Here is a 21,533-nt window from a genome sequence, read left to right on the forward strand (position 1 = left end):
TCGGTTTGCTGCTGGATGGCTTTGAAGGTGACTATGTTGCCTTTTGGTCTGGCGATATCGGGAAATGTTGACGAACGATACTGTGTCATTGGGCGGCTTTGCGGTGACCGTTGTTGATCTGAAAAGCTGACCTAGACCCGTAGCCGAGAAGAGTTTATGATGAATTGTCTCTGGTAATATGCTAAACACAAGGACAGGGTCTGCTGTAGTACCAGGGCTTGAACATCAGGCACTACGTGAAGGACGTTCCCTAGCTGGATGGAGTAGCTTGTCGCCTGTATGTTACGGGGCGTAGAAGGCGCAGCAGTTGACTCGATTTGTAAATCGTTGTCGATAAGTGTGATCTCTAGAAAAGAGCTGAGAAACTTGTAACCTAAGGGCAGAGTTGCACCTTACCATTGCCATCATAGTTGTCCGTTTCCAATAAGTGAAGTGATTCGGAGGTCAAAGCCTTCACTCCGAATGGGCATCTCTGGAGTGTGAAAAGGATTCTTCATCACATCGTCGGCGTACGCTTCGTGAACTTTCTGCAATATTGATTCCGCTGAGAGCTCTGCCAGGGATGTCAAAAGAACAAATTTCGTTCCTAGGCCATGTTAGGAGCGTGTAAAGTAGTAGTACGGAAACGTACCTGTAGCCGTGAGTAATATTGTCATCTTGAAGGACTCTCCTTCGATAACCTGAGCACCTGAACTTGGTCCCATCGGTGATAGACGACTTGTAATAGCGTGGATACCGTGCAGTGTACCGGCGAGGACGAGGTACTCATTAGATGTCAGCTGGGCCTAGGCCATCTACCGAAGAATGAGCATAATTGAACAATGCTAACGACCGGTATCCCGACCTGCAAAGTTTCTTTGGTACACAAGGCCTCCTGCTTTGTTGATGACCTATATAGGCGACGTTCCGACAGCCATTCGCCAATAGAGAGGGAACACGTACCCAGAGCCCGAAGATGGCCATGATGGTGAGACGCCAAGGGCATGAGCGTGAGTACGTTATTTTGCTTCCTCCCTCTCCAGCGCCATGAAGGCCGTCCACCTTCTGACGCCCTCACTATGGCTGTTGCTTTCTTCTTCTGACGCCGTTGCCGTCGTTCCAGGTGTCTACGTTGGGCGAACGGGCATTGACAGAGCTCTCTACCGATGACATATCGATATTGGTCTCTACACCCGACCCTCTCAAAAACCTGGACCCGTCAAGTTCCTTCTTCGCATTTATCGAAGATACTGATACCCCGTGCACGTATGTTGGCTGGGAATACAGTCCGAGGACTCTCACCGACATTCATACAGCGGATACAGACAACAACACATTAGTCAGGAACTACATCAAGACCACACTCGAGGCTCTCAATTGGCACGTCGAGGAGGACGAATTCACTGGACAGACACCCATAGGTGAAAAAAGGTTCACGAATCTCATTGCGACAAAGGACCCAACAGCTCCACGCCGGGTCATTCTGTCGGCGCACTTTGACAGCAAATATTTTCCTTCATACCCTGCGAATCAGGTCTGTGCTTCTCCATCTTAGTACCCTAGGATCTGACGGGGACGCAGTTCGTAGGAGCAACTGATTCTGCTGCACCATGCGCTATGATGCTCGACCTCGCTGGGGCGTTGAATCCGCTTCTGGATAGTCGGCAACAGAGGCTGGAAGAAGGCACCGAAGATGATGAAGATGTCGCTGATATTACTCTGCAACTCGTGTTCTTCGATGGGGAAGAAGCCTTTGTAGCCTGGACAGATACTGATTCAATTTATGGTGCGAGGTGTGTTGTTCATGTTTCAAAATTAATCCCTTTGGATGTGTCTGACGTCGTACAGACATCTAGCGGAGAAATGGGAGACAACATACGTCCTGCCTCATTCAAAACGACGTCTCCTTGGTCCACAAATGACTGAGATGCACGGCATAGAGCACCTCATTTTACTCGACCTCCTTGGTGCACCGCAGCCCAAGATAAGGTCCTACTTTACTGAGACTGGGTGGCTCTTTGATGCAATGGCATCTGCAGAGCAAAGACTGGGTGATCATGGTTTCTTCCAGTATGATGATTACTCCGGCATGGCTCCTGGACATTGGGCTTCATATTTTACGCCGAGAAATGGGGCAGAGAAGAATCTGGGGAACATGGGAGACGACCATGTTCCTTTTTTGCATCGAGGTATCAGTGTTCTGCATGTAATTGCAGAACCGTTTCCTCGTGTCTGGCACACTTTGCGGGTAAAGACTCGTCTGGCACTCACTTCTTTTTGACTAATTCCTCATCAAAGGACGATGCATCTGCACTTGACCTACCGACAATGCGCCGATGGAATCTCATACTGCGTGTCTTCATGTGTGAATATTTGAATCTTCGGCCCGACGATTTGAAAAGTAGGGAACGAAGCTATGTCTCACGTTCTGATTCTGAACTGGTGAGTTCCTTGGTTATTGTTGTTTCTCTGCAATTCAGTTATCCGCTAGTAGATATCGTGAATGGATCAAGATACATTATCAAGCATTCTAGAGGATCTGGAGTGTATAATACAGAGTGTTGCAATCCAGAAAACGCAGAAAACAGCAGAGCAACAGTAAGCATACGTCGGAAGCATCAGCGGATAGAAAGTCTCAGCCACGAAGGAGATCCTTGTAGTGTTTGATAAGCTTTGAAGCGTCAGTCGCGAGCTGTAGAAGAATGAGCGTTGTACGTTGGTAAATTGCGTATTCGCATGTACTTCTTCATTTTGCCGACTTTTTTTCACTTGTCCGTGAGCATTTCTTAGGAATTGTTGTAGAGCTTGTTCCTTTCTTGAAGGGTTAGATTTCACTAAAAAGCATCAGACGGCGGGTATGAAAAAGGAAGAATTAACTGACGCATTTCGCCAGCGGCTTCGAGGGCTTGGCGACGACGAACGAACAAATCGTCCTTAACCGGGGGACATATTTCCAGTAGCTTAACAAGGGCTTCCTGAAGAAAGATGTCAGACGAGAAACATGAAGCCGACAGCAGCAGGTTAGTCAAACATTGCTATCTTCTCCAAATTGGTCAAGACCTTTGGTATACTTCTCGTAAGATATCTCTTGCTGTTTCATTACAGTGACCTGAGCCTTCAGTTCTTCCCTAGAGAACAATGCAGATGATGCCGTCACGGAAAATGTGGGCTACTCACAGGTAAGCGACGCCGTCTCTTGATGTCTCCTCAGCCGTCTTGCGCGCCAATGCATACAGTGCCTTCTTTTGCCCATCGAAAGCGACCGACCGAGCAGAATTTTTCTTTGCCTGCTGTTCTGTATGACAGATTAGAGAACAGAGAGCTCATTGCTTTCAGACGCACTCTTGTATGCCTGTAGAAACTTAGCCATTCTATAATATCACGATCCAGTCATGGAGCGAACATAAAGGTTAACAGCACACTCACGATTTGGCATCGTCATCCGAGTTTTCAATGTCATCGTCGTCCTGTCTTCTACTGCGAGAGGCTCCAGTGAAACCAAAGCTGTCGTCGTCGTCGCTATTTTCATTAACAAAGGATGTCGGCGCTGTGAGGCGAGTAGGCCGGGCTTCTAAACAAATAGAATGAGTAGAAATGACGGCGCACAAAAGAGCAACGCACTGGGAGTACGTGGCATATTTGTTGGTGAGGGTTGGCTGGAAAGAGGTCCCTAACAGTGACGCGACGCGTTTGTTTACCCGACGGATATACCCGAGGGGCTTTCGGCAAACAGACACCTACCGTCCTACTCTGACGTCGAAATTCTGTGTTCAGCTCTTTTCTGCTGAAATATGGATTGGTGCCTACATTCACATATATGTCGCCAAACTCTCTCTCAATAACTATCCCTACAGCATCGAACTCAACATACATCAGCGAATTCTCTCCGACATTGCTTCGAGCGTCGGGGAAACAGACGACGACTACCGCTATGCCGCGACCCTCATTGCTTCGAACGTCCAGACCAGAGTAGCATGAGAAGAAACCCGACCATGTTTTCAACGGCTACTCCAAGCCAAACGGAAAAGTGGAAGAGGAAACGAAAGACAGGGTGTTACTGGTCCGTCACAGCTCTACCCGTAGGATCCATCCCAAGGCTAATATATGTTTCTAGACTACGTCCAGGGTTCATTGCCACATCGCTTTTGGGGAACTGATTTTCAATTTTCCCGAATCTCACATTGCCGAGAGAATAGGGACCATACTACCAGTGCTCATCGACGTTCTTCGAGATGTACCCTACATAGATTTTGACCGTTGTCTTTCGTGGGAAGGTGCGGACAATATCCAGAAGTTTCTAAGGCTCCTGTTAACGTGGTTTCAGACTGGTCACTTCCTGATCAACTAGGTGTTTTCAACAGTCTCAGCGTTGCTGCGGGTGTCAGGATTGCATCCACAGTACAGTGATTCAGCAACTGGCGCCATTGTTGCATTCATTTCGGATATTCAAGCAAAGATATCAACTACTGCCCGTAAGTTTAGGACCAGGTTCCTTCTTCCGCTTTTGCTCCTCATACGTTTCAACAGCTTCGGATATCTTCACGCAACTAGCTCCAGCTTTACATGGCCTCTATCGTGCAATTAGCTCTACATCATTCGCCTGGAGCACTTCACAATGGCAACAGTTGAGAGAAACCCTTGCAGTCCTATGCTCTGTGGACAATATCGACCGTTTGAATCGACTCTTCGGAGACATAGTCAATGAAGACGTGGTCGACGTCGACACTCAACACTTCATCGAGACATTTTCAGCTCGTTACCTCTCTCGCTGGACGACCTCTCAGTGGTTATTTCATAGTCTGCTGCGTACTAGAGACCTCTTGGACCGTATTGGCTCAGGTCCAAGCACCACCGCAAACTGGCCCCATTGGTAATTCCACAGAAGCAGTAGCAGGCGAACAAGGCTTGGAATTCGTTAATGAAGCGGAGCGCCATCGACTTGGACATCACTGAGGAGGCCACAGTCGCCACTCTGAAGTCAACTATCCACTATGCAATGCAATACTTTAACGATTTACTGATTCAGATTGAGGATATGGATACTGATCCTCCACCTGATACGTATGCATGGGAGACCATGTCGGAAAGTTTGGTGCGAGATTTTCAGCTGCCTTCGAAATTGCTTTTAATCCCACTTCAGAAACTGGCTTCCGTTTGCTCCGTGGCTCTTCACGAACTCGACGAGGAATTGTATTCGCGACTTTTGCTATTGCTCAGCGAGGAATCGCCAATCTTTGACAATCTTGTCCAAGAGGCTGCGTTGAAAGCGACGACTGTCCTTGTTCAGAAGTAGGTACCATTCCTCCGTTTGAAAGTCTTTCGGCGATTGAACGGTTTTGAAGCTTCCCTGAAATTGCTGCCCGGATGGCAGCACATTTGCGACGCTTTGTTACTGCTCCCCTGTCAATATTTGAATTTGAGTTTGCTTCAGAGACCAGAGCTCCTCCCCCTTTGGCAGCCGCAGCGAAGTGTCCTTGCTCAGTGCATCAAGGTAATGTACCCTTTACTATGTATGACGCATTATTATAATTTCCCTGACGCGTCTCTTTCAGTTGGCTCCTGGTGACGATCTTATCATGTCGAACATGTATTCCCTCTTGAATTACATAGCTGCAACGAGCAAGGAAATATATGAAAGCTCTAGCAATTCTCAGATATTCAATAACCCCCTTTACTCTGGGCAAGATCAAGGTACACTACACTCCGTGGAAACTGGACTTCATGGGCTGTCGGATGATGAGAAGAGGGTTGTGGGTATCAGTACAATATCTGTTGTGACTCGATTGGCGCTCGAGTTCCGTATGGAGGAGGTAGCTTGCTAGTTTATACCTTTCTCGCATTCTACTAACATTCAAATCCACGCGCAGGTCACGCGTCTTACCATATCGATGCTTTTGCAACGTCTTCGATCAGCGGAACCAACTATGGAGGCAGCGATCGCATATAATCTTGTTGATTTGGCATTGTCTGCTCCCTGAGACTGCATTTGTGGATATCATACATGTCTTCTCGACTATTAATCGTTCTGCCAATCCGGATGATCCCAGGTTTTCGAACAACATGGTGATTCATTTCAGCGTTATCTTCTAAGTCATAGGACTGATTGATTTATAGGTACTCGCGGCACAAACGAGGCTGGCCCAGGAATTGCATCGTCGTCCTGAACTCTATGATGTTTACTTAGCAGAGCTACTTACCCTTTTCGCCGGACAAGGGTGTCGCTATCCAGAACGTAAAGATTGCGAACCATCACGTTAAGGTCCTGAGTTAATTTTCAGTCTTTGGTCTTCAAATGCTAATGTCCATGTAGACCGATGATATGATTGAGCAGCTAGCGTCTTTGTTATTGCCTATCGATGCCCTTCTATCTCATAGCGACTTCAATCCTCATGTTGACGCATCGCCGGCAGTTGTTGCCCTATTCCGAAACATGTGGTTCCTTTGCATTCTATTCCACTTCACAACCGACGACGCTATAGATTCGAATGCTATGGCATGGAAAAAGCCGGCAATGGCTCGTATCGCTATCAAGACGCCCGCTACGGTAGTCGAAGAATCTCAGGATGCTGTGGCCAGTGATGTCGAGTACAACTCAGTGATCCGTCAGGAGTATGCACATACGGTACTACTTTTTTCCCAGTATTGTGTTGGAACGTTACCCACATATTTGCAGGTGATTCTCAAGCATAAAACATCTCTTACCAGACATATACCACTTCGAACTAGTGATATACGCTCACTATCGTCGGGGCAGATCGTTTTCTTGTTGACAATGCACGATATGGAGACTATGCGGTCTGCGGCAGGATTGACGTCATCCCTGGTCACCTATTTTGTCAATGATAGCCTTAATCGGCATGTAGGGCTTAGCTCATGCATGGACTCCATTGCAGAGAAGGTGCTTCAACACCTCGCCTTACCACGCACTCTTTAACACATGCTTTTAGGTCATTCGAGGTTGTATCAATGACTTGAACGCCCAAGCAGCTCAACAGGCCCTTCCCGAAGCACTATCATCTGAGTTGCGCGCCTTGCTATTGTGCAGCACTCATCCAGTAGCCAGAGCAAGAGACATCGCATTCAAGTTTCTCAATCGGCTTATATCATCTTTTCCGTCCCTCATGTGTGATCCACCTCTTGTATTCGCGATTCTGGAGGTTCTCACACTATTACGCCGATCTTGCGAGAATGAGTTTACTGACGAGGTATGATTTTGTTCGGCAATAAAACTTTACGCTCACAAAACCAACAATGCAGTACAACCCAGTCTACGAATACAATTCTACACGTGCACAGATTACTCTCCAACTCACCGACAGTTATCAGGTCCGAAACGAAATATTAGCACAGCTGCATAGGAACGCAAACAACTGGTTCGAGTTGGCGCTTGGACGTGCCCCAGTCGAGCTACAGTCAACATTACAAAAATATCTAGCAGTACACCAATCAAATTCCGGAACCGACGGTGCCGAGCTAGGGGCTTCTATCGCTGAACAATTCGGGAAAGCAATCGGTCCTGTGCAGCGCCAATTGGGCAAGTTCGCTAATTCTCCCTTGTTTACGTGCTAATCCGTCCACAGTCTCGCTTTCAGCACTTTCAAATAGAACCTTAGACAAGGCTAACATATTAGCGAGCCAAATCGCGAGCAGAGGTTACTTTGCCGGTGAGGCAGCTGGTATCCGGTTGGCGAGTCGATCAGGCAAGGATAACTATATACTCGTCATTTTCAACTAACTATTTGTTAGGTGCCGACAGACTGGAGAAACTGCCTCCTCAGTTGGCCCCGTCTGGCGAAATACTTGCACTCAAAGAGAAATTAGCACATATGATGGAGGAAATACGAGGCAAAACAAGCTCCTTGACAGTTCAAGATTTGAAGCGCCTGTTGTTCCGATGCACTGCTATGATCATTTCCCTGTCAAATGTAAGCCTACATCAAGGATGACTTGTACGGTCTCCCTCAAACTCTAATCACAGTGCGATTATGAGTTGCTTCATTACTTGGTTGCACTTCCGTTTGCAGTTGCTACCCCGGCTGCCATTTCCACAGGCATTGAAGTCTGGACGTGGGTTATCGCAGAGAACAACGATATCGAGGTTGCTCTCATGAGCGAAGTTTTGTCTGCTTGGTCCTCTACTATCCGGCAAGAAAAGGGTATCTTTTCAACGTCTTTGAAGTAGGTTGTTTTGCCCTCTTCCTGTGTTTCTCTGATTCACTCTCTGCATAGCTACGGTGATCCGTTCTATCAGCCGGTCAATTATAGCCCCACTGAGAAGGGAGAAATCGATCGTGGGATGCTAAACGCTCGACGGTTACTTATACCTCATGCATTGGTCTTGCAAATGCTCTTCAGTCGTTTGCAGGCTGCCCGATACCGCCGGCCTGGAGTTATGTTTTTGATCCAACATCTTGTCTTGTTGTCAGCAAGAGCACACAAAACCATGAGGTAGGCGAATAACCGTGTAGTCGCGGGTTTACTCACATTCTTATCTTAGTACTCATGCATTGGCGCGAGAAGTTCGGTTTTCTTTCTTGCTTTTCGGATTCGAAACACTTAAGAGTTCTCATCTGGACTCATTTTGTGAAAACGAAATGCGTGAGAACTTGTATTCTGCTGCTTATTCATGGTTCGCAGTACGGCCTCAGTATGAATCTACGATATCTTCAACAGCAGCGAATACTGACTTTAACCGATAGATGGACGTACGGTGCCAATCGAGTACAGATTGATGCTGATGTCAAGGTGCTCTCTGAGTTTTTATCATATCTTCAAACGGATTCTGTCCGAGCGTCTGCTGTCATCTCAAGTTTATCGCCAGCTCAGACGCCATCTCGAAGTACATGTACGTGTCACTGCTACTTCCACTGGTGAATAGACATTGAAGCATTCAAAAGACTATACAAATAGGGCTCCGTACAATTAACCAGCCTCTAAAGCTCCTGGTTGAGAGCGAGATTTATCGACTTCACGTCTGGGCTAATCCTACCAACGACCTCCGTAGGGGTACCGACCAGATAATATCATCCGAGCGAACTTTATTAGATGTTGGTGTTCTACACTTTAGATCTGGGCCATATGTTCTTAACAACCCTACGTAGAATGCATGGATTCAAATCCTTCGGACGACATGGAAGATCGACCCTGCTATTGCAGTGTACATGACCGAACGTTTCAAGCTTCCTATTCTTCGTAGTGAAGTCGGACGACTTGTCAAGTCAAGCACTATCGATGTTCTTGACATACCGGAAGCTCTACCATTCCTTGTAGAAGATAGGGTGGATCCTGCCGTACGCCGAGATCTTAGAGTGAGCTGGTTTATAAGTTCTTTTCTGGCTTCCTTTATCCTGATTGCTTGAGCAGTATCTTTTACTATGGGCGCCTGTTCCTCCAGTAATAGCAAACACGTTCTTCGAGCGACGATACAACAGTGACCCGATGGTTTTGCAATATGCCCACCGGGTTCTAGAGCAACATCCTGTGGAGCTCACGTTCTTTTTCGTCCCTCAGGTAGTTCAGGCGCTTCGTTATGATGATCTAGGTTCGTCCTATCTCACGCAATTGGACTTCACGTTCATTTCATTACAAAGGATACGTTGCACGATTCATATTTGAGACTGCAAAAATATCGCAGCTCTTCTGTCATCAAATTATCTGGAATATGAAGGCCAATTGCTTCAAGGATGATGCTGGTGAATTGGTCAGTTATCCGTCCACTGCCATCTCTGTTTAATGCTCAATCAGGTTTTAGGAGGATCCCTTGAAGCCTACTCTTGACTCAATGACGAATCTCGTCGTCGAATCTTTGTCCGGGGAAGCTCGAGAATTCTATGACCGCGAATTTGGCTTCTTCCATGAGGTAACGTCGATATCCGGAAAACTCAAGCCCTTTATCAAGAAAACCAAACCTGAAAAGAAGGTGTGTTTGAATCGCGTGTATATGCATATCACAATTGTAACTGGACCTAGGCCAAAATTGACGAGGAGATGGGAAAGATTGTTGTCGCCGTCGGAGTGTACCTGCCCAGTAATCCTGACGGGAAAGTCGTTGATATCGACAAGAAATCTGGACGACCTCTGCAGAGTCACGCTAAGGTAAAAGTTCTTCTATTATATCGCTTCTCTGCTTATCTGGTCCCATAGGCGCCCTTTATGGCCACTTTTAAAGTCAGGAAAGAAAGGGTAACAGTCAACACCGATCCTGACTCACTTCTCGATGGCGAGGGTGGAGGCACCGAAGTCCGCACCGAATACGATGTGTGGCAACAAGCCATCTTCAAAGTCGGGGATGATTGCCGTCAAGACGTGCTCGCATTACAGATCATAGCCATGTTCAAAAACATTTTCACTAGTGTTGGTTTGACCCTGTATCTGTACCCTTATCGGGTGACAGCTACCGCCCCTGGAGTCAGTCTATTTCTCTCCTGAGTTGAATTCCCAATTTGCTGATCTGCGGCGTAGTGTGGCGTTATTGACGTCGTACCTAATGCTACCTCTCGGGACGAGATGGGCCGTGCAAAAGTTAATGACTTGCTTGACTTTTTCGTTCGCCAAGTATGGCGGTCAGGATACGATCGCGTTCCAGAAAGCGCGTATGAACTTTATACAGTCCTATGGCTGCGTATTCCGTTGCGTGCTATATCTTGCAAATCAAGGATCGGCATAATGGAAACATCATGATTGACGGAGAAGGTCATATAGTGCATATCGGTAAGGGCTTCTATGAAAGTATGTTGACTGCAGCAAGCTGACGGATATTTATGCGCTAGATTTTGGGTTCTTGTTCGACATAGATATGTATTTCCTTCAAATTTGTACCATCTGGTCTAAACTAACCATGTTATTCTTCGCCTTTACGTCCAGGAGTAAGCAGCTCCTCCATACCGTCTATTCGCTATTCACCGTTCATTTCAGGGTGTCAAATTCGAGCCGCACTCGTTCAAACTAAATCATGAGATGGTAGTACTAATGGGCGGAAGATACTCACAAGGATACCAACTCTTCCAGCATCTCACTGTCAAGGCGTTCCTCGCCATTCGACCGCACGCCGAGCAGCTGATAAGCACCGTCCAGCTTATGCTCGACACGGGCTTCCCGTCGTTCAAAGGCGAGGGCACGATCAGGCGTTTGCGCGATAGGTTTGCGTTGACGCTGAATGAGCGGCAGGCGGCGGAGCATATGATGGCTGTGGTGAGGAATGCCCATGAGAATGTGAGGAGTACGGCATACGATGAATTCCAGAGGGTACGTTGCTCCGGTCTTGATGATGATATATATTCTGATCCTTTTGGTAGCTTCAAAATGGTCAGTTAAAGATGCACATGGATGTTGTCCTTGACTTATGCTCCGTTTTAGGCATTCCTTACAAGTAATAGGTATCATCGACATTGGGACTTTTCTTTCTTGTTTTGGAATCTGGTTTTCTGCACAAGCACGTACTTACTATTCAATGCAATCCATCCCTTCAATAATATTTACACACACTATGATACAACCTAAAACGATACTCTAGCTAGACTGAAGAAAGCTAGCACTGTTTGACAATAGCACGGTACATATGACATCAACAAAGCACGACGAAAGAAAGTTGAAAGCAAGAATCAGAAATGTCCGTCCGTGTGTCCCTATTCCTTGTCCGAGTTGCGATCATCAAGATGGCCGCCGTCCACTTTGCCAATTATGATATAATCCTGGCGTAGCCTCCTCGTACGCTTGATCGCCCTGGAGTGGTTCCTCGTCTTTCTCCGATCGTCTCGAATACGACGACAAAGACGTAGCTCTCGATGGGGTCTCTTTCTTGGGTGGTTTGATCCTGATAGTCGGAGCTCCCGGTTGGACAGAGAGTCTGCGGCTTGGAGGCGCCGATACGCTATCGTGACTGCTGGCTTTCCCAGCCGCTCTTGTTCTTCGCGAAAAGCTGAGTGCCGGTGTGAGAGAAAATGTTATAATAGAAGCAAATCAAGGCGAAAAGGCCCTCACCCTGAAGATCCTCCTGTATCGTCTCTACCATATCACCCAGCTCGAGGACCTCTAGCGCCCGCATGACATCGGCGGCAGAGATGCTCTTGTGCTGCTTTGACATCGCGACATCGTAGGCCCTGCAGCGCAGTCAGTGTGGGGATCCGGGTTCGTAGTTTGATTGCGGGGGATACTTGCGTTCCAGCTGGGGGGAATTTCAAAGGGGTGGATCAGTCGATACGCGTCCGAAGTAGAAATAGATAGGCGCACCTAGGTGGTTGATGAACACCGTCGAGCCCTTGACGAGGGCAAGGATCGTGTCCTTGGGCAGCTTCGCAGTTGTCAGGGAGCTAAGTAGTGGCCGGATTCGAATTTCACATGCGAGTCGACAGCGACGGGGACAGGGGAACGTACCGCTGATCTTGCGATACTCGTTACCAGGCTCTTTGGCAGCTCAAAGTTATCGAGCCCCTCGGTGACGAGCTCCTGCTGTGCTTGGGCGGATACGATCCCAGAGATTGAAATGAGGTCGACTTGGGATTTTCGAGGCATGGAAGGGGGAGGCTGCAAGGAGATAGATGCCGTTTCATTATGACAACTCCATGCTGCCCAGCGACAGCCATCAACGCGCTCGGTCGCTTGGAAAAAAATCAGAGGTTGTACCAGGAAAGCTGGGATTTTATTTACCGATGTCGTCCCTGAGGAGGATCCTGGTAGGGACCGTGCATGTGCAGAAAACTATGTAAAACTTAATAACTACATGTATGTAATCCTTAGAGTTGCTAGTTCGGCTGCGATAACGTGACGGCAGGACGTATCCTAAAATATATCTAACCTAAGGCACTAGTATCACTCGTTGGGAATAGAAAGATAAGACCGAAATGCCTGACCGGACTGAAGAGGAAAGCACTTTTGAGTAATCTGACTTTGATCGAAAGGATACAAAACATACCAAGGTCATAGTATATCGAATGTCGAATGTCGAGTTCCATGAAAAAGTGGATGAACATAGGGAAAGCTGCCTAATTCTCCGGTACATCTGTTACCTAAGAAATCCTCAGCATCCGAGAACTCTTCAAACTCCTCATCTATCTTGCATGCTAGCATCCATATCCTGCATACTAGCATCCAAATCCGCTGATTCCTCCTCTTCCTCCTGCTCTTCCTCCTCTATCATGGACGGCGGTCCATCAGAAAGCATAGAATCCTCTTCCCCATCATCTGCCTCATCAAGCTACTGAACTTCATTCACAAGACGAACCGACGACGAGGAAAGCATACGCACCTCTCGTTTCTCCTCCTGCTGGGTCTTGACACAACCGATAGGTACGATAGTCCCGAAACCTCGGTTACGAATATTGCTATCCTATCCCGGAGTAAGCAAGAAATACACACAACCAGGAAGGGAGCGTACTAATTCCTCGAGCTCGCGTTCCTCTTCACTCAGTTCGTCCATCTCGCGTTGCAAGTCGCGATAATCCTTCATACGTCCGTAGATGGCCTCATAGCCAACGGTACGTAGCTGTATAGGCCGGATCCTAGGCACTGGAGGCAACAAGTGCGGGAACCTGGGATCCCGGGGGAGAACCGTAGGTGTCGCTACCGACATTTTAGCTGACCATGGCCGTCAAGAGACAAAAACGTGCTGAGCCAGTGAGCATATTCCCGATATGGGCAAAGGTTCCAGTGAGCTGTCACAAATACAAAACTGCTAACGCTACTAGTTTGAACTCGCTACTTAGATTGTCCCCTTCGGGGTGACATACGAAAAAATTGGAACGATACAGAGAAGATTAGCATGGCCCCTGCACAAGGATGACACGCTTTCCCGGAGTGGTAGATCTACGGATCTCAATATTTATTTTGTTCGTTCCAGCATGAAAGTTTCATTCAGGGACCAACTTCCAATGAATTCCATTTTTTGTTTCCTTGAATTTGGCCCTTGCGTTCATGTACTCAGCTTAATTTTCTTGCCTTTAGAAACTTGAAACTACGTATATTTAAGTCCTTCCAATAGCAAGTCGTTCTGCAACAGTACAACCCCAAGTATTATCCCTCGCCGTAGCCTTTCGAAGTTTCCCTTTTACTCAGCTTCTCATCGTTCTCCCGATTCCTTGCAGTTGCATTAGTCTTGTGATTTCATAGACCTGTTGTGCCGCACGAGCACGCTTTTCAAGCACCGCTTTTCTCTCGATGACTATCATGTACTATGCTTCAAAGTGCTATCTTCAGCCGCCTTCATGGCATAAGTCGTCTTTCTCCCAGCTCTCAGGAAGAATGCGAGGCCTTCCTCGACCGTGCGGTGCTCATGCTTTATGTCTCGAAGGATCTCGCGACTGCCCTTAGTTGGCAGGCTGAAATTTCAGGTGCTCTCAACATAGAATGTCCGCGAAGGCTATTTTATTATAACTGAGGCAGGTAGTGACTTGGAGACGTCTTCTCGGGTGACGATGGAAAACCAGAAGGATATCAAAGTGCAAGGGGTACTTCAAGGATTGAAACAATCCGTGGCCCCCAAACGTTTTATGTCATCTACCGTCACCGGCCGGCGGCCACATCACGCCGACTTACACGACGATTTCCAATGCGCATTTATTGCTATTTCGAAAAAGGATGAGATTCTCAAAAAAGAAAAAAAAGGTTTTGACGCGACTGATACCTGCCCGATCCTGCCCGATCTCACCCACACCATCTGAGACAACCTACGACGTCAATCATCATAACCCTCTGAGTGCGGGCTCGGAGGTGTTTTAACAGGGGCCAAAACTTTTTGATTCTTTTCAGGAATCCCATCATTTTTCGAAATTGCTATAATCCATCGTCGGTAAACCCATCAAGCCCAAGTCGGCTTTGGGTCCGCCGCTTACAGATGTCACGTTACGAGCACTATAACAGCTGGCGTACGGGATCGTGAATTCTGCTCTCTAGGAAAACGGAGAGTCGAGTCGCTCCTCAAGCGAAAAATCCCCAAATTAATCTCGTTGAGTTTGTTAAGGTGTCATGATCAGTGTAGTTTCCCGGGGCCTTCAGTGTAGTCTGCAGGACAGACCGCAAAATCATCCTCACCTCCGTTTTCGTGAATCTTACCTTGGATCAGGATGACGCTTGCAAGTAGATCCGACCTGGTGATACGGGGTCACCGATCAATATCGATCAATGGTCATCAAATTCCTCAATATTCTTTGCTATCGCTCGTTGATTCCAATGAGAGCGCCTATCACTAGCTGGGCGTCTGAATCACTGCGCCCCCCGCGGAGTTTGAAACCAAACTCAGTGCTTATCGCCTCATCCTCGTGTTCATAGTGAGGTTTAGAAGCAGATACTGCGTCCTACTGGTGAGTACCGTTTGACGATAGTGATATTTGCTCATCCCTTTTGTAGATGTCACCTCGAATATGCTTGGGCTGCGGCTGTCCCAACCATTATACTCCTTCCACAACTTTGTCCGACGAACAAACGGATGCTGGGCCTACATTTGACAACCTTTTGCGTTCCAATGACCCTCCCTCACCATCTGAAGAATGCGAATTGCGGGATAATATATCAATCGGAGAAGCACATGTTGCCGCGATTGACGATCATGTCGCTGCTCTGAAGAAGCTCCGACAGGCGCTTTCCAGTCAGCTTGCCTCGATTGGTGCTGAATTGGAAGGCCTTGACGGCGAACGTGGAAAGGCGGTAGCTCGCATAGCAGAACGCAAACGCATTCTCTCCCCAGTCCGTCGCCTACCCCCAGAGATCCTGTTCAAAATATTTTTCAGTACAATCATCTTTCCCATGCCGCGATCCCTATCCCGAAGAGTTAGACACTGGTGGGATTTTCATCCCAGCGAGAGTGCTTTGTGGTCAGTCGAGCTCGTGTGTAAAACATGGCGCCACGTCGTCCTTGACTTCCCCCAGCTTTGGTCGAGAATTAATATATTCATTAGTGGCGTCAACTTTTCGCCTGAAAACTTTCGCTACGTGCGAAAACTGGCTCGGCAGGTTGCACGAACACGAAGTCATCCATTATCAATCCTGATATGCGCAGAAGCTCGCCAGGAGTCGGCGTTTTCCAGATCTTTGCCGCTCCAGCTTTCCACGCTCTTGTTCTCCATGCAAGATCGAATACAATCTCTCTATCTCTTTTTACCTGCCCCATTGTTCACTTCTTTGGCAACTCTACAACTTTGCATGCCTCAGAAAACTCACTCTCCTCTGCACGAATGGTGAAGAGTTCCGAGGGTTATTTCGCACGGAACTATTTGGAGACACACCACTCTTGAATACTCTTGATACCGTGGATATAGGGAACGTTCTTATTCTCCGTTTGCCCTACCGTCAGATCACCCATTATTCCACTTACCACGTCCTCTGTGATCGTTCGCCCGGACCTTCGACGTATTATATCCTCCCGCTTTTGTTGGAGGCAGAAGATCTGGAAGCATGTGATTTGAGATGTGAAGAAATGCTCCAGATAGCCAAGACTGCAGACTATTCACGGTCTTGTTCAAAGCTTCAAACTTTGACCTTAAGCTCGTGGGCATCCCAATACCCTAGGTCTGTTCTTGCTCGGCTTCTTAGTGCCCTCGCATTGCCTCGCCTGTCTACTCTCACAGTGCACTGCTGTGTGGATGAAGGACATGTGCGCGATACCATGGAAACGTTTACAGCCGTCCGGGGGGCGGTATGTCGATCACAGTCGCCTTTGACCACATTTCACTTCATCCACGGAAATATAGACGGAGAGGATCTTCTCGCCCTCTTTCGTAGTGCTTCATCTACCCTTCAAGAAGTCAAGCTCCTTGACGTCGGTCCTCTGGCCTTGACAGATGACATCCTTACCCCTCTGGTGACATCTTACCCGGGTAATGTTCTCCTGCCGAGACTGCATACCCTGCATATCAGCGGCGAAATGAAGTTTGACGTCAATCTTTTTGTGAAAATGGTGAAGTCGCGTTGGACGTACGAAGGTCCTTCTTTCCAGTGTTTGCAAACGATCGAGCTGTGCCGATCATTAAATATTGAAGATGACAGGGAAGAGGAAGAACTTGGTCGCACATCAGCCTTGTCTAAGCTGGAGGAATACCGTGCTGAAGGATTGAAATTATCTTACAACATTCTTTGAGTCTGTGACAGGTTCGTCCGTAACTGTTCTGCAGATGATAAGCTTACGCATTGCAGCATACACCATTCTCCCATTCGGGCTACTTTTTCCATCTCATGTGCACGTAATAATTCTCTGCTTGTTGGTCAAAGAATACATGTCTCTTATCGAGCCCTATTGCGTAGCTTGAGCGGTTTGGCACGGTTGTTGTAAGTGTTCATGTCGGTCATTGGCCAGTAACCCGACGTAAATACAAAATATGCAAAGCGACCCTTCGGTGAAACTGCAGGGCTCCTTTGAGTCCAGCATTGAATTTCTGTCAACGGCCTAAAATCCTTCTACACGCAACGTTCTCGTAGTGGAAGCATTGCAACGTTGCAGACAATCTTCCGAGTTGAAAATAAGATACCCAAGTATCCTAGCTTCACGCCTGAAGACTTCCCGCCTCTGTTCCCAAGCAGTATACTAACTATGTCCTACTGTATGTCCAAATCGTTCTTACTGTGCGTATCCGCTGCCCATGCGACCTATCTAGTACCGATAAATTGGATAAGCGTATATATATAATATGAAAGACTTTCATGAGTAGTGAACCCATAAGAATGGAAACCACTATATGATGCCCTTACCGCTATCGATATATTATGAGGGCCTTCTTTATGTCCTGCGATTTCGTCGATACTAACACTGTTTTTTTCTTAGCGACAGGTCAGTCGCTTTGTGTTGATTCCTCAATACCCGCAAACTTCAAATCAAAGCCATTCAACTATTTATCAAACTAGAGACAGAAGACAGGTTACATTCAATTAAAGATCTTGTGTATATATTTTCTGTGAATGTAAAGATAAAGCATCAAGGTAAAGGAATGATATCCGAAGATAGTTGCTCGAGCACCTATGCAGTCGGGACGGTAATAGCTCCCCAAGGAGCATCGCCGTACTTGCCTACAACCGTAGCACCGCTCCAAGTGCTATCATCGGTCGCGGGAAGCTGGAATCCAGTAGGCAGACTGGTGGATGCCTTCCAGGTAGTATCCGTGACGTAGGAAGCCGAGGTCCCGTCGTTATACGCTACTAGGATGGTAGCAATGACACCAGCCGGACCACCAGTGTTCTCTCCATCGACTGCGAACACGTTCTGGTTGGGGTCCAGTTGGGGTACGGAGTACGCTTGGGCAACGTTGAAGTCAGTGCCCGAACCGAGGGACTGGCCGTTGGCGTAGAGAGTGTAAGCGTTATCGCTGTGAAGGATTGATCAATTACCGCCAGTCAAAGGGTGAGTCAAAAGACCTACACAGTGATGACTACCTTCGCACACACCGCGCCCTTGCCATACGGGGAAGTGATGGTCTTCCTGAAAGCCCTGTGCCCGACCGGCGCGTTTCCCGCCGAGTCGGTCTCGCCTGTCCAAATCCAGTTGCTCTGGGTCATATCAAGCGCGGGAGGAAGCGCGGTCTGGCCCCAGGGAGATACACCTTCCTGGCCCTGCCCAACTGCTGCAATCCATGTCGAGTCATCCAAGCTCGGGTTCTCGAATCCAGCTGGGGGAGCGGACCTGAGGGTCTTCCAGGACGCGTCGGTGACAAAGGTCTCTGTGGTGCCGTCGGCGTAGTCAACGAGGACGGTAGCGATCAGACCGGCAGGTCCTCCAGTGTTGGTACCATTGACGGTGATGACGTTGTCCGATTCTGGGTTGAGACCGACGGTGTACACCTGTGCGGCTGAGAAAGATGCTCCTGAGCCGATTTCAGCGCCGTTGACGTACAGTGTGTGGAGATTGTCGCTGGAGAAAATTCTTAGGAAATCTGAAAGTAATTCAAAAAAACCGAACCTACGTAGCAAGGAGGATTGTCGCGCATACCGGGCACTTGGTGCTGGTGTGAGGGATAGTCTTGCGGAAGGGACGAGAACCGACGGGCGCGTCCCCACCTGCGCTGGCCTCTTCTCCAGTCCAAATCCAGTTGGAGTTGGCTAGAGTAAGAGGCTGGGCTGCGGCGCGCGCTGCGAGAGACGCGCTTTCAGCAGCCACCGCACCGGCAACGAGACCTGAAAAATGAGTGAGTACGGGATCATAGTGTAGGCCGCAAAGAAATACGCACCTCTTTCCGATGCAGGGAAGGCAGTCGTGAAGACCGCGGAAAGAACGACGGGCAAGAGCAAGAGAACTATGGAAACGATATGAGCGGGAAGAAGGAAAGAAAAGAGAAGGCCTAATAAGCTTGCAAGCTAACCTCGGGCGAACATTAGAGAGAGAAGTATCTACCTGTCGGTGGATGATTAGACTGTGCATTACCGCCTTGCTTTTATAGCAAATAACACGTCGAACATGAAAACCATAATGACATCTTGGCAATTCAGCAGCATAGTAAAATTCTGACAGACGGAATCGAAGAAGAAACAAGTGCCGCGAGAAGTTTTAATTCCCTAACATAACGGAGGACTGGTGACTTTATGTTGAAGGTTCAGATTTTTAGAAGGGAATAAGATGTAATGATGATGGATCCCTCAGCTGTCGAGTAGAGAAGCACAGACACCAGACATCCAAGATGCTTCTGTAACACAGCATGTAGCCAAGAAACTTTAGAAGATAATACACAGTGAACTGCAGGCGACTGCAGTACGACTTAGGCGCGTGTTAGGAAACCGAACAAAACAGCATTGCATGTAGACAGCAATCATTACTTCTAAAAAGTTAGCATCAGTGATGGCAGAAGCATCCCAGGCCTAAGCACTCAAGTTGATCACAAATGACCGAACACATGATTGAAATTTCGCTGTATGAATAAATTGAGTTGAGTTGATGTCGCCGAAGAACCAAAAATGAAACGCTCAGAAGCATTGCCCAAACGCTTCGACGAAAATTTTCGGTGTCTTTGACAAGTCTATTGTTTATGACATGTGGTTCTTGGTCTACGGATTAGTCAGACTGAGAGCTGTATAGAATGGGAAAGGACGAGTAAACTTGGATGTTGAATTGAATTAGAAGGGCTGACAGCAAGCAGGCTATAAGGAGCAACCGGAATATGATACGTTTGGTATGGTACGCATCAAGGACTCGGTGCTTCTGCTCTGAGTACGATGTCAAATATCGGACAGTGATATTGTCGTCGTGATGGTCAGACTCAGTCGAAGTTAATCACGGGATCGTGCAGTCCCAGTCGTGAAATGTTTGCACTTGATTGTCCAGTCTTTTTCTTACCATCATCATGGCAGCCTAGTCTCAGTCTGCACAATCCTATCGTCAACTCCTCCTCCTCCTCCGCCTCTGCGGAAACGATGGCTATTCTGTGTGAAATCCAGCACCAGTTTAACTAACTGAAGGTCAAGATCGACGGCATGAACACACGCGTTCTCGCCTCAGAAGATTTTGTAATGAAGTGGCCCTAGTAGGCCGTACAATGCAGTGGACACAGGGAGAGAGCCTTTTTGTTACCCTCCATCGACTTTTATCGAAACTTGTCAGTCAACAGGTGCGTGCATCTGTTAGGCACTAATGCATATAGTCAGCTTTCTTCTAGATAACGAATTCAAAGCGGCTTCAGCCCTTCTTGGCGCACCTCCACTACCTGCTGATGTGCGGACACTGAAAGCTTGGATCAGGCATATGGGCGTACTACAGCAAAGTCCTTTTCATTTGATTACAGCTTGTTTTGGATTCGTATCCAGAAATCACACCGATTCATTAAAAAACCACGCCATATTCCATGATTCATCCCACCACATGGTGCCTTCTCTTCCATGTCTGCCACATCCCTTATGGGTCAGGCTATGAGTGCATTTCGCATACTGAAAGGGTGTTAACGTTGGTCTCCGAAACATGTGACTACTACTAACCTTGTCCCTTGCCATCCATCGCGCAACCAGTAGCCCTTCCTCTCCGTGTTCATCTTGGACAGCCCTAAATGCCGCTTTCACTTTTCCTTCATACTCGTCAGACCAAACCCAATAGCGTTCATCCGTGAAGCCGTCTTCTCTTTGCGTGAAAAATGGTCCATACTCTGGGGTTGATCGCCCTACTACGGGGCAGGTATCCAACAGCTGTCTTAGTGCCGTTATTGAGCCAGATGAGAGTTCCGTTTCCGTGGTTTCCGGACGGGGTGGGTACTTTTCTTCATAACAGCGACTTTCGACCGCGTCTTCCATCGCTTTAGCTGTCCCAAGTGAATTGGCGCCATAAAGCTGGCAGGCGCACGAATAGGATTCATTCCAGAACCAGTCAGGTATAATACTTTTCGCGTGTTGGATTCGCTGCGCAACGGTCATACCCCGGTGCTCTCGCTCCAGCTTTGAGATGGCGTGTCTCAAACCCGGGTAGTTGACTGCCCATTCTGATTCCTTGCAGAACGCAAGGTAGGAGGGCGGAACATTAGATATCTTCTCTCCTTTGTGTCTGCCGAAGGTAAACGTATATTCCGTAGAAGAGGAGGTTGCAGGTGTTGGTGTTGGTACCGGCACAAGGACCCAATAAGGAACGGCCGGGTCCACAGCCCAAACATGGCAAGCCATGCGCT

At 47.8% G+C, this 21,533-nt stretch overlaps 11 protein-coding genes across 11 annotated transcripts; 4 read left to right on the forward strand and 7 right to left on the reverse strand.

The window, feature by feature from the left end:
• Positions 1 to 404: 404 nt before the first annotated feature.
• Positions 405 to 963, reverse strand: EV420DRAFT_1618701 (TRAPP complex subunit Trs23; the record flags this gene model as incomplete). The annotated part of the gene is made up of 4 exons (XM_060475379.1): positions 405 to 586; positions 632 to 785; positions 867 to 890; positions 943 to 963. The coding sequence occupies 4 exons, from the start codon at positions 961 to 963 to the stop codon at positions 405 to 407; spliced, it is 381 nt and encodes a 126-aa protein (XP_060335102.1).
• A 33-nt stretch (positions 964 to 996) lies between these two features.
• Positions 997 to 2,626, forward strand: EV420DRAFT_1761039 (glutaminyl-peptide cyclotransferase-like protein). Its single transcript, XM_060480646.1, has 6 exons — positions 997 to 1,245; positions 1,296 to 1,513; positions 1,561 to 1,772; positions 1,828 to 2,227; positions 2,278 to 2,421; positions 2,474 to 2,626. The coding sequence occupies exons 1-6, from the start codon at positions 1,146 to 1,148 to the stop codon at positions 2,480 to 2,482; spliced, it is 1,083 nt and encodes a 360-aa protein (XP_060335103.1). The 5' UTR covers positions 997 to 1,145; the 3' UTR covers positions 2,483 to 2,626.
• On the reverse strand, positions 2,471 to 3,616 carry EV420DRAFT_1729367 (uncharacterized protein; the record flags this gene model as incomplete). Its single annotated transcript, XM_060479891.1, has 8 exons — positions 2,471 to 2,671; positions 2,722 to 2,813; positions 2,861 to 2,954; positions 3,011 to 3,107; positions 3,157 to 3,274; positions 3,322 to 3,350; positions 3,406 to 3,550; positions 3,601 to 3,616. The coding sequence occupies 8 exons, from the start codon at positions 3,614 to 3,616 to the stop codon at positions 2,615 to 2,617; spliced, it is 648 nt and encodes a 215-aa protein (XP_060335104.1). The 3' UTR covers positions 2,471 to 2,614.
• Positions 3,617 to 3,733: 117 nt separating this feature from the next.
• On the forward strand, positions 3,734 to 10,968 carry EV420DRAFT_1520089 (uncharacterized protein). Its single transcript, XM_060472140.1, is given in 38 exon segments — positions 3,734 to 3,778; positions 3,834 to 3,948; positions 3,995 to 4,039; positions 4,094 to 4,253; positions 4,304 to 4,327; positions 4,347 to 4,451; positions 4,507 to 4,734; positions 4,778 to 4,866; positions 4,904 to 5,071; positions 5,120 to 5,268; positions 5,322 to 5,460; positions 5,532 to 5,789; positions 5,847 to 5,930; positions 5,959 to 6,042; positions 6,094 to 6,153; positions 6,194 to 6,238; positions 6,290 to 6,601; positions 6,653 to 6,877; positions 6,927 to 7,184; positions 7,237 to 7,513; positions 7,560 to 7,679; positions 7,726 to 7,904; positions 7,958 to 8,157; positions 8,209 to 8,427; positions 8,477 to 8,626; positions 8,679 to 8,824; positions 8,890 to 9,026; positions 9,081 to 9,287; positions 9,343 to 9,520; positions 9,570 to 9,679; positions 9,731 to 9,898; positions 9,949 to 10,074; positions 10,123 to 10,386; positions 10,441 to 10,533; positions 10,565 to 10,600; positions 10,635 to 10,689; positions 10,749 to 10,844; positions 10,894 to 10,968. The coding sequence occupies 38 exon segments, from the start codon at positions 3,771 to 3,773 to the stop codon at positions 10,932 to 10,934; spliced, it is 5,358 nt and encodes a 1,785-aa protein (XP_060335105.1). The 5' UTR covers positions 3,734 to 3,770; the 3' UTR covers positions 10,935 to 10,968.
• Positions 10,796 to 11,600, forward strand: EV420DRAFT_1108612 (phosphatidylinositol 4-kinase alpha-like protein). Its single transcript, XM_060465870.1, has 3 exons — positions 10,796 to 10,844; positions 10,894 to 11,223; positions 11,274 to 11,600. The coding sequence occupies exons 2-3, from the start codon at positions 10,936 to 10,938 to the stop codon at positions 11,349 to 11,351; spliced, it is 366 nt and encodes a 121-aa protein (XP_060335106.1). The 5' UTR covers positions 10,796 to 10,844; positions 10,894 to 10,935; the 3' UTR covers positions 11,352 to 11,600.
• On the reverse strand, positions 11,486 to 12,216 carry EV420DRAFT_1108523 (uncharacterized protein). Its single transcript, XM_060465869.1, has 3 exons — positions 12,208 to 12,216; positions 11,959 to 12,142; positions 11,486 to 11,896 (listed from the first exon to the last, which is right to left on the reverse strand). Exons 2-3 carry the CDS (start codon positions 12,059 to 12,061, stop codon positions 11,604 to 11,606), a joined length of 396 nt encoding a protein of 131 aa, XP_060335107.1. The 5' UTR covers positions 12,062 to 12,142; positions 12,208 to 12,216; the 3' UTR covers positions 11,486 to 11,603.
• EV420DRAFT_1520096 (uncharacterized protein) lies at positions 11,959 to 12,569 on the reverse strand (the record flags this gene model as incomplete). Its single annotated transcript, XM_060472141.1, has 3 exons — positions 12,352 to 12,569; positions 12,208 to 12,287; positions 11,959 to 12,142 (listed from the first exon to the last, which is right to left on the reverse strand). Coding segments are annotated over exons 1-3 (272 nt in total), but the record flags the coding sequence as incomplete, so codon positions are not given.
• A 110-nt stretch (positions 12,570 to 12,679) lies between these two features.
• On the reverse strand, positions 12,680 to 13,583 carry EV420DRAFT_1520101 (uncharacterized protein). Its single transcript, XM_060472142.1, has 4 exons — positions 13,352 to 13,583; positions 13,223 to 13,303; positions 12,890 to 13,171; positions 12,680 to 12,831 (listed from the first exon to the last, which is right to left on the reverse strand). Exons 1-3 carry the CDS (start codon positions 13,544 to 13,546, stop codon positions 13,022 to 13,024), a joined length of 426 nt encoding a protein of 141 aa, XP_060335109.1. The 5' UTR covers positions 13,547 to 13,583; the 3' UTR covers positions 12,680 to 12,831; positions 12,890 to 13,021.
• Positions 13,584 to 15,210: 1,627 nt separating this feature from the next.
• EV420DRAFT_1761043 (uncharacterized protein) lies at positions 15,211 to 17,044 on the forward strand (the record flags this gene model as incomplete). The annotated part of the gene is made up of 3 exons (XM_060480647.1): positions 15,211 to 15,272; positions 15,319 to 15,921; positions 15,968 to 17,044. The coding sequence occupies exons 2-3, from the start codon at positions 15,319 to 15,321 to the stop codon at positions 17,042 to 17,044; spliced, it is 1,680 nt and encodes a 559-aa protein (XP_060335110.1). The 5' UTR covers positions 15,211 to 15,272.
• Positions 17,045 to 17,731: 687 nt separating this feature from the next.
• EV420DRAFT_1303594 (lectin) lies at positions 17,732 to 19,295 on the reverse strand. The gene is made up of 5 exons (XM_060468437.1): positions 19,254 to 19,295; positions 19,122 to 19,187; positions 18,858 to 19,068; positions 18,317 to 18,805; positions 17,732 to 18,263 (listed from the first exon to the last, which is right to left on the reverse strand). The coding sequence occupies exons 1-5, from the start codon at positions 19,264 to 19,266 to the stop codon at positions 17,918 to 17,920; spliced, it is 1,125 nt and encodes a 374-aa protein (XP_060335111.1). The 5' UTR covers positions 19,267 to 19,295; the 3' UTR covers positions 17,732 to 17,917.
• A 1,396-nt stretch (positions 19,296 to 20,691) lies between these two features.
• On the reverse strand, positions 20,692 to 21,528 carry EV420DRAFT_1638717 (uncharacterized protein; the record flags this gene model as incomplete). The annotated part of the gene is made up of 2 exons (XM_060476868.1): positions 20,692 to 20,808; positions 20,857 to 21,528. The coding sequence occupies 2 exons, from the start codon at positions 21,526 to 21,528 to the stop codon at positions 20,692 to 20,694; spliced, it is 789 nt and encodes a 262-aa protein (XP_060335112.1).
• Between the last annotated feature and the right edge of the window lie 5 nt (positions 21,529 to 21,533).

Source organism: Desarmillaria tabescens (assembly GCF_030435595.1).
Source record: "Desarmillaria tabescens strain CCBAS 213 chromosome Unknown EV420scaffold_7, whole genome shotgun sequence".
NCBI lineage: Eukaryota > Fungi > Basidiomycota > Agaricomycetes > Agaricales > Physalacriaceae > Desarmillaria > Desarmillaria tabescens.

Bases quoted from the DNA above. Each gene is read 5' to 3' on its own strand.
- EV420DRAFT_1761039 (XM_060480646.1), top strand. From the start codon at position 1,146: ATGACATATCGATATTGGTCTCTACACCCGACCCTCTCAAAAACCTGG. The intron at 1,773-1,827 runs GTGTGTTGTTCA...GACGTCGTACAG, and splicing joins GATTCAATTTATGGTGCGAG to ACATCTAGCGGAGAAATGGG. The intron at 2,228-2,277 runs GTAAAGACTCGT...TCCTCATCAAAG, and splicing joins GTGTCTGGCACACTTTGCGG to GACGATGCATCTGCACTTGA.
- EV420DRAFT_1520089 (XM_060472140.1), top strand. The intron at 5,790-5,846 runs GTAGCTTGCTAG...ATCCACGCGCAG, and splicing joins TCGAGTTCCGTATGGAGGAG to GTCACGCGTCTTACCATATC. The intron at 7,185-7,236 runs GTATGATTTTGT...CCAACAATGCAG, and splicing joins AGAATGAGTTTACTGACGAG to TACAACCCAGTCTACGAATA.
- EV420DRAFT_1108612 (XM_060465870.1), top strand. From the start codon at position 10,936: ATGGTAGTACTAATGGGCGGAAGATACTCACAAGGATACCAACTCTTC. The intron at 11,224-11,273 runs GTACGTTGCTCC...TCCTTTTGGTAG, and splicing joins CATACGATGAATTCCAGAGG to CTTCAAAATGGTCAGTTAAA.
- EV420DRAFT_1108523 (XM_060465869.1), bottom strand. From the start codon at position 12,061: ATGTCAAAGCAGCACAAGAGCATCTCTGCCGCCGATGTCATGCGGGCG. The intron at 11,897-11,958 runs GTGAGGGCCTTT...ACCGGCACTCAG, and splicing joins GATACAGGAGGATCTTCAGG to CTTTTCGCGAAGAACAAGAG.
- EV420DRAFT_1520101 (XM_060472142.1), bottom strand. From the start codon at position 13,546: ATGTCGGTAGCGACACCTACGGTTCTCCCCCGGGATCCCAGGTTCCCG. The intron at 13,304-13,351 runs GTACGCTCCCTT...ACTCCGGGATAG, and splicing joins AACGCGAGCTCGAGGAATTA to GATAGCAATATTCGTAACCG. The intron at 13,172-13,222 runs GTGCGTATGCTT...GAAGTTCAGTAG, and splicing joins AGCAGGAGGAGAAACGAGAG to CTTGATGAGGCAGATGATGG.
- EV420DRAFT_1303594 (XM_060468437.1), bottom strand. The intron at 19,069-19,121 runs GTGCGTATTTCT...CTCATTTTTCAG, and splicing joins CTTCCCTGCATCGGAAAGAG to GTCTCGTTGCCGGTGCGGTG. The intron at 18,264-18,316 runs GTAGGTCTTTTG...AATCCTTCACAG, and splicing joins GCGAAGGTAGTCATCACTGT to CGATAACGCTTACACTCTCT.